At 31.6% G+C, this 12,684-nt stretch overlaps 1 protein-coding gene across 1 annotated transcript; it reads left to right on the top strand.

The window, feature by feature from the left end:
- Positions 1-3,476: 3,476 nt before the first annotated feature.
- On the top strand, positions 3,477-6,958 carry LOC124885687. The gene is made up of 6 exons (XM_047393927.1): positions 3,477-3,592; positions 3,692-3,818; positions 3,918-4,196; positions 6,391-6,498; positions 6,600-6,604; positions 6,778-6,958. The coding sequence occupies exons 1-6, from the start codon at positions 3,477-3,479 to the stop codon at positions 6,956-6,958; spliced, it is 816 nt and encodes a 271-aa protein (XP_047249883.1).
- The last annotated feature ends 5,726 nt before the right edge of the window (positions 6,959-12,684 follow it).

The following is a 12,684-nucleotide window of genomic DNA, read 5'->3' as shown; positions in this document are numbered from 1 at the left end:
TATAGCAAGCCAAGGTATAAGCATTGTGTTGGCTCTTGTAAGAGGAAATTGGTCCCTTACAAGAGAATGTATTATTTTCCTTGATTCTAAGATTGCAAAGATTATATGCATCCCATACTACAACTGTTGACATGAGATGGAATCATGAGCATAAAAAAGAGGATAGTGTGTTGCGCCATCCATCAGATTCTGAGGCTTGGAAGCACTTCAATGAAACTCATCCTTTTTTTTGCCGCTGAACTAAGAAATGTCTGGTTGGGGTTATGCACAGATGGTTTTCAACCATTCAGTCAGTCTGGAAGGAAATATTATTCGTGGCCAGTGATTGTCACTCCATACAATTTACCTCCAGGAGTGTGCATGAAAGAGGCTTATATGTTCTTAACTATTATTGTTCCAGGTCTCAGCAATCCCAAACATAAAATTGATGTTTATCTGCAACCCCTAATAAAGAAATTGACCTTGTTGTGGGAGATAGGTGTAGAAGCATTTGACATCTTAATAAGGCAAAACTGTCAATTAAGGGCGGCTTTGATGTGGATAATTAGTAACTTTCCTTCATATTCTATGTTATCGGGATGGAGTACTATGGGTAAATTAGCATGTCCTTATTGTATGGAGGAAACACAATCCTTTACATTGCAATATGGAAGAAAACAATCCTAGTTTGATTGCCACAGAATATTCCTTGACCAGCATCACCCATTTAGAAGAGATCGAAAGAACTTTCTTAAAGGCCAGACTGTCAAAAAACCCCCCCCCCCCCCCAACATATAGAATAGGAGAGGAAATTTTGGACCAGATTTGTAATTTGGGGATAAGAAATATAACAGAGTTAGATGAAGAATAAGTTAATAAAATAATATGTAAGATATGTGGGTGGAAAAAGCGAAGAATCTTTTGGAATTTTCCATATTGGAGTTCTAACATAATTCGACATAATCTTGATGTGAAGCATATTGAGAAAAACTTCTTTGATAATTTATTTAACACTGTTCTTAATTTTGCTAACAAAATCAAAGACAATCCATAGTCATGTTTAGATTCGGCAAAGTATTGTGATAGACCTAAATTGGGAAAGGATAGTAATGAACAATATCCAAAAGTTGTCTATACATTAGACAAGGAAGCAAGAGCGATCTTGTTTAATTGGGTGAAATGCTTAAAGTTTCCAGATGGGTATGTTTCAAATTTGGGTAGGTTGCCAGACACAAATGTGAAAATGTTATTTGGTATGAAGAGTCACGATTGTCATGTGTTCATGCAACGACTAATGCCTATTGCTTTTCATGAACTACTTCCTAGTAATGTGTGACAGGCACTTATAGAATTGAACTTATTTTTTAAGGATCATACTTCGACCACTCTATGAGTGGATGGTATGGTTCAATTAGAGAGAGATATTCCACAAATTTTGTGCAAGTTGGAACGTATATTTCCTTCTAGGTTCCTTGACTCAATGGAACATCTTCCTGTGCACCTTCCATATGAAGCAACGATTGCTGGACCTGTGCAATATCGATGGATGTATCCTTTTGAAAGGTAAATGTGAAACTCTATGTCAAACTTGTGATAATTAATTAATACATAACCTTCCAAAACATAATGTTACATCTTTTTATGTATAGGTATTTGGGAACTCTTAAAAAGATGATTGGGAATAAAGCTAGTGTTGAGGGTTCCATTTGTGAGGCGTACTTGATGATGGAGTCCAAAAAATGATTTTCTCATTATTTTGAACTTCATGTCATGTCATGAAATCATAATATGGATCGTAATGCCGATGGTGGTGTTGTGGAAGATCTTAAAGAAAATCTTTCAATATTCTCCCATCTAGGTCAACTTTGGGGAGAAACAAAGAAATGAGATTTAACCTTAGATGAAATCAAGGCAGCCCAAACATATATTTTACTAAATTATGAGGAGGTTGAGCCATTTGTGAGGTAACTAAATTCTCTTAATAATAATAAAATCTATTCTTATATCGTGACTTCTCTTATTTAAATTATTTTATTGCAATGAAGTATGTATCTGCAACGTTTGGAAGAAGAATTTCTGAATCTCTCTCAAAGTGAAATAGACAAGAGCCTTGAAGAAAATTTTGCTATATGGGTCAAGGAATATGTAAGATTTAAATAAATATTAACTTTCATATAATGATGCATGTACTTAAATTGGCTTCTCATGTTTAACTAGATCTTTGATATTTTTTAAATAGGCTCGGTGCAATCCTATTGAAAATGAATACTTGTGTAGTCTTGTTCGTGGACCATTAATAGGAGCTACATCCCATTCAGTTTATTTTGTTAACAGATATAAATTTCACATAGAATGTCATGGTAGCGTGAGATCAACAATAAATAGTGGAGTTTGTATCTCGGATCCAAATTTTAGGGATTTTTATGGGCAATAAAAGATAACATACAATTGGAATACCGTGAAGCACCTTTAAAGGAAACTGTGTTACTCAAATGCGAATGGTTTGACCCAATAACGGATGTCGGTGTTGAGAAGCATGATCGGTACAAATTGATTGATATTAACCATCATCGTCGGTATAAAAAGTATGAGCCTTTTATTCTTGCAATGCAAGCAACTCAAGTATGTTATGTACCTTATCCAAGCAAGAAAATGGACAAGGATGATTGGCTAGCTTTATTGAAGGTCAAACCTCAAAATGTTATTGAATTACCAGTTGAGGAAGTGGTGACAACTTCAGAACGGAATATTCATTTTCAAGTTGAAGAAATTGAAGTCCATGAGATAGATATGTTTGTTTCTATAGATGAAGATATTCTATTGCATGATCCAAATGGGGGTGTACTTGAAATGAATGAACCTCTTAATGATGGTTTATTTGAAGAGCATCATGAAATTCAAGATGGATATATAGAAGAAGAATATGAAAATGAGGAGGATGATGAAGAGGAAGAGTAAGAGTTTGTAGAAGACATAGATAGTGACTAGAGCTTGATAAAAATCTGCTATTTTTGCTTTATTGTATTTTATTTTTAGTAAGAAACTGGGGAATCTACTATTTTAGCTTTGTTGTATTTTGTTTTTAGTAAGAAACGTAGACAGTGACAAGTTCTTGATAAAAATATGCTAATTTATCTTTGTTGTATTTTGTTTTTACTAGTTTTTCACCAAAATATTATCATTTTCTTAGTTTTTAATTTCCTTTTAATAATCTATCAGTTTTTCATATCACATCATTTTAATTTAATTTTTAATAGTAATAATCTAACGACACCGCTATTTTTTTTAGATATGACTCAAGGTGGATATCGTACCGGCAAGTCCTCAGGCAGGAGTAAGACTGCTAATTATGCAAAAATTCCTTCTATTCCAACTCCAGTGATTGAACAGGATGATACAAGTTCCATTCCTACCATTATGCCAACCAATCAAACACCGGTCATTCCTGAGACATCTCTCCTATTTCACCTAACCAAAGCAGCCCAACAGGATAGAATATGAATGCTCAAAGAAACACAACAGTTAAGGCAACATCTAGTCAGAGAAATATATCTGCTTCAGGTGATTCCAATTGTAACAATGGCCAGACCCTTATTTTTGTGACTTCTTCAGGGTTAGTACCTACTACTTATGTGTTTCCTATTTTTATGTTTACTGTTTTTGTACATAAATATTGTGTAGTGTTATTGGTGTTGGATTTGATATTGTATAGGTTAGAAACGTCTTCCAAATGCTCCAATTTCATTACATTATCTTTCAAAAGTGAAGTTGATCCTAATGGGATCAACTGGAAAGGTGTCTCACAAGATGTCAAAGATAGTTATTTTGGAGAATTCAAGGTATGTTTTCTAAGATCATAATCACTAAAAATTGTTTGAGTTTGCAGCTAATACTTAATTATATTACTTTAAACTGTATTTCAGAAGAATTTCTATTAGGATGCTTCCATTAGTGAAGTTGTGGTAAAGCAACAATGGATGAAGAGGGCTGGTTTATGCTACAAGAATTTCATTTCCAATATAAAGAAGCATAGAGCTACAGTTCAACCAGAATTTGTAAATGACCATGTGTGGAAAAAGTGGATAGAACTTTGGCAAAGTAATGACTGTGTTAAGAAGTCTGAGATAAATTCAACGAATCATTGTGGTGGAAAAAAAGTAGTTGCTGGGACACACACACGTGGCTTTATCACAGCTGGAGAGCACCAGAAAAAACTTGTAAGTATATTTTTCATGAAAATTATTGATTAGTTTTCTGTCATGTCTTTCCCATTTTAGTAGCTAAGGTTGTGTCTATATAGTGCGTAGCAAGTAGCTGGCCTTGGTGCTATTTTGTTTGGGTTGCTGCTATGCCCTTTTGGCTGGTGATATGCTAGTTTTTCCTTTCTTTTGGTGCTATATGTGATGCTCTGGTCTTCTGCTACATACCATGAAATAGTTGATTAGTTTTCAGCCGTTTCTTCGCCATTTTAGTAGCTATGGTTGTTTCTAAAGTGCGTAGCAAGAAGCTGGCCATGGTGTTATTTTGTTTGGGCTGCTTCTATGCCCTTTTGGCTGTTGATATGCTAGTTTTTCCATTTTTTTTGGTGTTATATGTGATGCTTTGGTCTGCTGCTATGTACCTTGAAATAGTTAATTAATTTTCAGTCGTTTCTTCTTTATTTTAGTAGCTATGGTTGTGTCTAAAGTGCGTAGCATGTAGCTGATCATGGTGCTATTTTGTTTGGGCTGCTGCTATGCCCTTTTGGCTGGTGATTGCTAGTTTTTCCTTTCTTTTGGTGCTATATGTGATGCTCTGGTCTGATGCTACATACCGTTAAATAGTTGATTATTTTTCGATTGTTTCTTCGATATTTTAGTAGCTATGGTTGTGTCTAAAGTGCGTAGTAAGTAGCTGGTTGTGGTACTATTTTGTTTGGACTACTGCTATGCCCTTTTGACTATTGATATGCTAGTTTTTTCTCTTTCTTTTGGTGTTATATGTGATGCTCTAGTCTTCTTCTATGTACCTTGAAATAGTTGATTAGTTTTCAGTCGTTTCTTCGCCATTTTAGTAGCTTTGGTTGTGTCTAAAGTGCATAGCAAGCAGCTGACCGTGGTGCTATTTTTTTGGGATGCTGTTATACCCTTTTGGCTGGTGATATGCTAGTTTTTCCTTTCTTTTGGTGTTATATGTGATGCTCTAGTCTTCTTCTATGTACCTTGAAATAGTTGATTAGTTTTCAGTCGTTTCTTCGCCATTTTAGTAGCTTTGGTTGTGTCTAAAGTGCATAGCAAGCAGCTGACCGTGGTGCTATTTTTTTGGGATGCTGTTATACCCTTTTGGCTGGTGATATGCTAGTTTTTCCTTTCTTTTGGTGTTATATGTGATGCTCTGGTCTGCTGCTACATACCGTGAAATAGTTCATTATTTTTAGGTCACTTCTTCGCCATTTTAGTAGCTATGTTTGTGTCTAAAGTGCGTAGAAAGTAGCTGGCCATGGTGCTATTTTTTTTTTGGCTACTGCTATGTCCGTTTGGCTGTTAATATACTAGTTTTTCCTCTTTATTGCCTTAGATCAAAGGTCAAGTATGGACATTAGTTTATCATGTTAATAATCACAGCTCACATTTTAAGGTAGCCTATCTCTTTTGTAAATATGCCTTCATGCACTTCTAGGAAGGTCTCAAATAACAAATCAACCCTTATTTTCTCCATTACAAAATCATAATTTTGTCTAACCTCTTATCACGCTTATAAACATAAAAAGGCAGTTCACCATTAAGTTGCTAATACTTGTTAGTATTTAGAGTTGTTAAGCTAAAGTTACACTCATCTGAAAATGAAAATGTCACTACTATTGTAGTTCTACAAATAATAGAATTGATTGAAAGAAAAACATATAGTGGATGGGATAAACTAAGCATGGTTTCAGATTACATCAAGTGATAACAATTACTTAACTGAGTTTATTTGGGTGCTGTTATATATTATCACCACTAAGTACCTAGAAATTGTTGTTGTTGCTATATATTTTTGTTGAAAATTTTGGCTGCTGCTGCTAGTTTTTCCTCTTTCTGTTGTTGTTGTATATGTCAAGAAGTTGCTGCTATTTTTCCTGCAAGCAGCTGCTGCTATGCCTTCCTGCAAGCTGGCTGCTGCTATATTTTCTACAAGCTGATTGCTGCTATGCTAGGTTTTTTTTTTTCACTTTGTTTTGCTGCTATATTTCCTGCAAGTTTCTCTTGCTTTTTTCTCTTTGTTTTGCTGCTATGCCAAGAAGTTTGGTGACATTTTTTGCTTAGAATGGGGCAAAGAAACTTGGTGGTTGTGTAATGATTCTCTTTTGGTTGGTGGTTGTGTCATGATTCTCTTTTGGTTTACTGCTAATGTACGTTGGTCTAATTCTAAATGCCTGAAAATTCTGTATAGGCTCTTAAAATAGGTCGAGATCCAACTCCAAGTGAGTTACATTTGCACGTCCATACACATAATCATGATGGAAAATCTTTTGTTGGTGAGCGTTCCCGACTTCTACATGTAAGTCCATAACTTACATCTAATGATATGCTACTCATCTCTTATTTTTCTTTTGTATTGACATGAACTTGAGCCTATTTTAAAAACTTCACTTGTTACAGGAAAGGTATGAAGAAATTGTACGGGAAAAATTATAGTGTGAATCTGAAATTGATCAATTGAAAACATATTATGAAGCTGCGAAAGGAGAAAATAAGAAAAGATTATTTGGTCTTGGGTCTGAAGCTGCCAGTTACTTTGGAAAAAAACTTTGTGCCTGCAATGCTTCCATATCATCAGTACCACCTTCGATTTCTTTACCGACAGCAAATATGGAGGAGTTTATGAAGCAATTGATTCTGACACTTATTACTCATTTTTTTTGGTAGTTATTGAGAGTGTTGGTGGTATTAGGGTACAAGAAGGGGCCGTGCTTGATCCTCTTCCTACTAATGATGATGATGACGACGTTGATTCCTAGCTTCATATTATTCGTAGTCCATGATTGTCGCATTAATTTTTGATAGACTATTTTGTGTGGAAGTACAAAATACTTATGTAGTAACAAAGACTAATTTTGATGGATGTTGGTTTGACATTAGTTTATGTTTGACAAAATACTTAAAATTGTGGGTGTTGGACACAGTTATTGTGAATTTTGCTATCTATATGAATGTTGGCTATTTAATCATTCTATAATTTACGTGTTTCAACTATTTTCTTACAAAATTATTAGCGACAAAAAATTAGAGACTAACATTTATCGTTGCTACTGAAAAACTTTAGGGACGAATTAATTTAGTTGCTAAAGACGGCTGCTATTAGCGACAAAAAATTAGTGACTAACTTTAGTCGTAGATACTGAAAAATTTTAGCGATGGATAAATTTGGTTGCTAAATATGGCTACTTAGTTGACCAAATTATGTTGGAACGGATCAGCGATAAAAAAGTCTGTCATAAATTTAGCCACGACGAAAATAAATTTTGGGAATAGCAACGTTATAGCAATGGATAAATACGTCGGTAACATCAACAACCAAAATATTTCGTCACTAAGGGGTCACAAATTTTATGACGAAAATTAATTTTTTGTCGCTATGAGGCTAGCAACGAGCAATATAGCGACAAAGGCCATTTTGCTATTCCATCGCTATTTCTATTTAGCGACGAATTTTCATATGATAGCAACGAAAATGGTGTGTCACTAAATTCTATTTTTTTTTTTGTAGGGATTAAATCATCACTGCATACATACACATTCATGAGATATTGATACCATTGAGGAACATTGATCTTTTAAAGAAAATGAGACATTTCTAAGACGCCTAGAGCGAGGGATGTGCCAGTTGGGTAGATTTAGACGTAAGATTGAGATTGGTGGAACTTCTCATAATCCCATTATGTGTTTATGTGTTGTGTATTTAACTTCTCGTATACCTTCATATATGTTTTTTCCTTGATAATGTATACTTATATTAGAACTATTAGTGGAGACAGTGTGAGCTACCATTTGAAACTTTTTTACTTGCAGGTTGTGTGCTCATAGTATTTTCCATACTTATCTTATTTTCTACTTTGCTCAGTCAACCTATGATACCTACTAAGTACAAGTGGACCGTACTCACTCCTACTATGCCTTTCGGTGTAGGTCTTAGCTCGAGTACCATATGAGGCGGCTGATATTGGTATGGAGATTCTGGGTTCTCAAGGTACTAATGCACTCCAGAATTCGGACTGATTCGGACTTCATCTATCTTTATTTGTATTTACTTATGACTTAGAGACAAATTTTGTACTATTCGAGATAAATTTTGTACTATTAAGTATTCGAATGACTATTTAGATGCTCTACCCAAATATCATTAGATTTGAAATTTATGATATTTCTTTCGGAATTCTTCTATATTTGTGCTTATATGGACTTGACTTCGCTCGAGAAGTCTCGCTTAACCTGTCCTTACTTTAAGTTTTTCATTTCTTTTCCATTTTAGACTTTCGACTTACTTATCAAGGCTGGGCATCGATAGGTGGCATCTTGACCTGGATTTTTGGGTCTTGACACATGTAGTATTCAAACTAAACATGAGTACACTGGTAATGAGAGATGGAGGGTTAGTACCCCACTCCATCGAACCAGGCATAAAAGCAAATGTTGTAGCAAGACAATAAACAACCTAATTTGTTGATTTCTTAACAGCCAACAAAGAGAAAAAAGGAACTCTTTGAGAAGAGTTTTACAACCCTTTAGTAAATTACTTTTATTTTGATTCTTTAGTTTTGATTGTAAAATATAATTAAATTATTACTTAAATTGTGACATTTGGATTATTTGAATATCATTGGCTCGAACTTATTAATCTAATCAATAGCATGTTTGGTTAAACTTATATAATCAATTTATTTAAAAGTATTTTTATTCAAAAATATTTGAAAAAATTACACAAAATGTCCACTGAGTTAAATTTTTAACACAAAAAAAATGACCCACTTTTTTAATTACTCAAAATGGCTAACCAGCCACTGTCATTGCACAAACTACCCACTCGGCTAAATGGTTTACCAAAAAAATGTCAGGAGCATTGTTTATCTTACCGTGTCATCACTGCCATTGGGACGGTTGGTTATTTTGCCATTTGGAATTGGCCCATTTTGTTTCAAATATTTTTTTAAAAAAAAAATTAACTGTTTTTTTTTTTATCTTATTTTTAAAAAAACATTGTTTATTATTTTTTTTTTAAAAAAAAGATTCTACTCTAATTGTTTCACTTTTTGGTGAAAATGAATCTACGCGTTGTTTTATTACTTTTTAGTTATACTTTTATTTATTAAGGTAGGAATGTGTGATTATCAAATAAATATCGATATCGATAGATTACATAATTTCTTATATAACATCAATACATGATTATACACCATTTATACAATAACAATACATTACATACCTATTGATCAATATTGATACACATCTATATACTATTTATACAATATTCATACATGCTTGTACACCATTTATATAATATTGATACATTACATAACTATTTATATAATATTGATACATGTTTATACACATTTATATAATATTTATATATTACATATATACTGCATAACTATTTATATATCATATATACATATTTATACACTATTTATATAATATTGATACGTTACATATACAACATCTAAATTAATCACTTAAAAAAGATTGATAAACTCAACCTGAGATAGATTAAAAACTTTTTTAAAAAAAAAGGAAAAGAAAAAGTTAATGTGACTGGCTTAGTTATATATTTATTCACTGAGGTGTCGTCTTAGTTATTTTTTAAATATATGTAACAAACATGTGATAGGAATGCTATGATAGGCCAATTACATCAGAAGATTGAATTTAAATCTTAGTAATCATTATTCAAAAACTCACTCTGAATTCAATATTAGATGAAGAATACATGTTAAGTCTGAGGCGGCCACGTGGTGGTGCACTAGCTACCACTACCCTTTCAGCTTTGTTAGGAAGATCAAGTATACCGTTTTGGCTACTTTTTTCTGTAAATAAAAGGTGAGTTATTTCATGGTAAACTTTTTATTTATTTGTATAAAAATGAAATTATCCGAAAATACTTTTCAAAAAAGTAATTTAGGTGAGAAACTGTTTTTGAGCAACAATTACTATTTGACCCAATTTTTTAAAAATACCTCTAATGTTATAAATGTATTACCAACTTTTGGGAAGAAATAGGTTTTCCCATATAAATAAATGAGTTTTCTTTTATTGTTATTAACCCTTTAAAAATTCCTCAAGAGAAATAAGAATTATTCTCTTTTCTCTCTTCATTTTTCTTATTCTTTGCTTTATATTTCATAACACGTTATCAACACGAGAGTCTAACCAGAGTCTAACCAATTGAGAAAGTAATTATTAACGTAAGTGTTGAATGTTTTCTAACTGCTACATAATCACTCCAAAGGTAAGACGTGTTTTATTATTAAGAAGTTTGAAAACTAAAAGTAATTGGCAGCAAGTCCAGGGTAATTATCAAAAGGCTAGTTCTTCTTTATATTATTTGGCTTTTCCTACTAATTGTACAACAGTGTTGGCTTCATTTGATCTGAGGAACTTAATTATTTCTATGTTATTTGTGCTTTAAATTTGTTCCCAAAGTACATAATTTACTATTATTTAAAAATTTAAGATCTTGGGTTCAAGTCCCATCGATTTATGTCTAAAACGTCTTTAAATAGATAAGCCGTTAAATTTGAATCTCAATGCACTATCACTACTAAAAAAAATGAAAAAACGACTACAAAAAGCCGACCACACATAGTGGTCGGAAAAAACCAACCACAAGTGGTCGGTTTTTTTTTTTAAAACCATCTTTTTTTTTTAAAAGCGACCAAAAGTGGTCGCTTTTATTTTTTAAAAAATCAAAATAATTATTTAAATAATTTTTATAATAATTATAATTTATTTTACAAAAAAAATTAAAAAAATAACAAAACCGACCACAAGTGATCGGTTTTTAAAAATATTTTTCAATTTACTTTTAACAAAACCGACCACTAGTGGTCGGTTTTTAATTTAAAAATAAAATAAAATAATTTTTTTTTAAAAAAGACCACTTGTGGTCGGTTTTTAATTAAAATAAAAAAATAATTTAAAAACTATTACGTTAAACATAATTTTTATATGTAATCAATAATTATATATATGTAATCAAATATATATATATATATATATATATATATATATATAATTTTTTAAAATTATCCTGATCATACGTAATCGATAGTCAGTATAATAATAATAAAAATCAATCATTGTTAAATTTTTTAAAAAAATTACACTTAAAAATATATCAAATAAAATAAACAAATTACGTTAAACACAGAGGCAAACCCAGGATTTGAACTTGACGGGTGCACCTTTATATTTAACATAGTAATTAATAGTGTCAAAGTTCGACATGCAGTTCTTTGAAAACTTATTAATTATAGTATTTTATATGCAAACTTTTAATATTATTGAATATCATTAATTAGATTTAATATGAAAAAGTGTGTTATCCATATACTTGAATTCACTGCACTTTTATATTTAAATAATAATAAAAAGTTTTTGAAAAATATGAAATTCGAGAGAGTTGTTTGCTAGATGGTTGTACAGAAAACGTTTGGTTTAAACCTATCTCAAACTTTAAATTACCTATTTTTTAAATAAAAAATAAATCAATGATCAAAAGATAAAAGAAATAAACATTAACAATACAAGATGGGAAGAATAACTACATTTTGAAGTTGGAGGGGAGCTTGTATTTTGAAATAAAATAAAATAAAAAATACGTTAATAATGTCCACAATACACAAAAGAAAAAAGAGAAAGTGTAAAATAAATGATCAATAAGTAGGAAATTTTTTTAATCAATTGATATATATATATATGTGTGTGTGTGTGTGTGTGTGTGTTTGCACTTAAAATTCAAAACAGAAAAAAACAAACAGATAGTGTATTTAGAAAAAAGAACAATAAAAAAATATTGTTGTTGGGCTTCGAACCCGAGTCATCACGCAATAAAAAAAAAAGACTTTATTTGGCATGTTCAACTATCTTACCAATCAAGTCAATTATTTTCGGAGGTGCACAACATATATTTAGCATAACACCCTGATATATATACAGATAGACAAATTATATATACATAGTTTTTCTCGAGGCTAGCGGGTGCATGTGCACCCTCTACTGCCAAGGTTGGTCCACCTCTGGTTAAACATAATCTTTATCTTTTACTTATATTTCAATATATAAAATAAATATTTTTCTTCGTATATACGTTAAATGACGTAAAACATGCATAATCTTTGTATAATGAATATGTGTATATATACATATATATCATACCGTTGAGATAATGATATTATGTTACTATTTCAGGCATAATAATGTAATATATAATCGATAATTCATCAGAATATAATGAATGTGTTCTATTATAAGGTAATATACTTGTGGATGTGATATATATACCCATTCAAGAGTTCATATATATAAATACATCGCATTATATTATTGGATAACATACCTGTGTACGTATGTGAGATATATAGTACGTATTTAATTAGAATTTGATATAGTCAATAGTGTGTATATGTGTGTATGTATGTGTGTGTGTATATATATATATATATATATATATATATATATATATATATATATA

This window comes from Capsicum annuum, chromosome 7, assembly GCF_002878395.1.
Source record: "Capsicum annuum cultivar UCD-10X-F1 chromosome 7, UCD10Xv1.1, whole genome shotgun sequence".
Lineage (NCBI taxonomy): Eukaryota > Viridiplantae > Streptophyta > Magnoliopsida > Solanales > Solanaceae > Capsicum > Capsicum annuum.
The sequence above is the reverse complement of the archived record's forward strand: the minus strand, read 5'-3'. Positions and strand labels throughout refer to the sequence as shown.

Coding starts and splice junctions, on each gene's coding strand:
- LOC124885687 (XM_047393927.1), top strand. CDS start 3,477: ATGAATGCTCAAAGAAACACAACAGTTAAGGCAACATCTAGTCAGAGA. Junction 3,593..3,691: donor ATTTTTGTGACTTCTTCAGG/GTTAGTACCTAC, acceptor GATATTGTATAG/GTTAGAAACGTCTTCCAAAT. Junction 3,819..3,917: donor GTTATTTTGGAGAATTCAAG/GTATGTTTTCTA, acceptor AATTTCTATTAG/GATGCTTCCATTAGTGAAGT.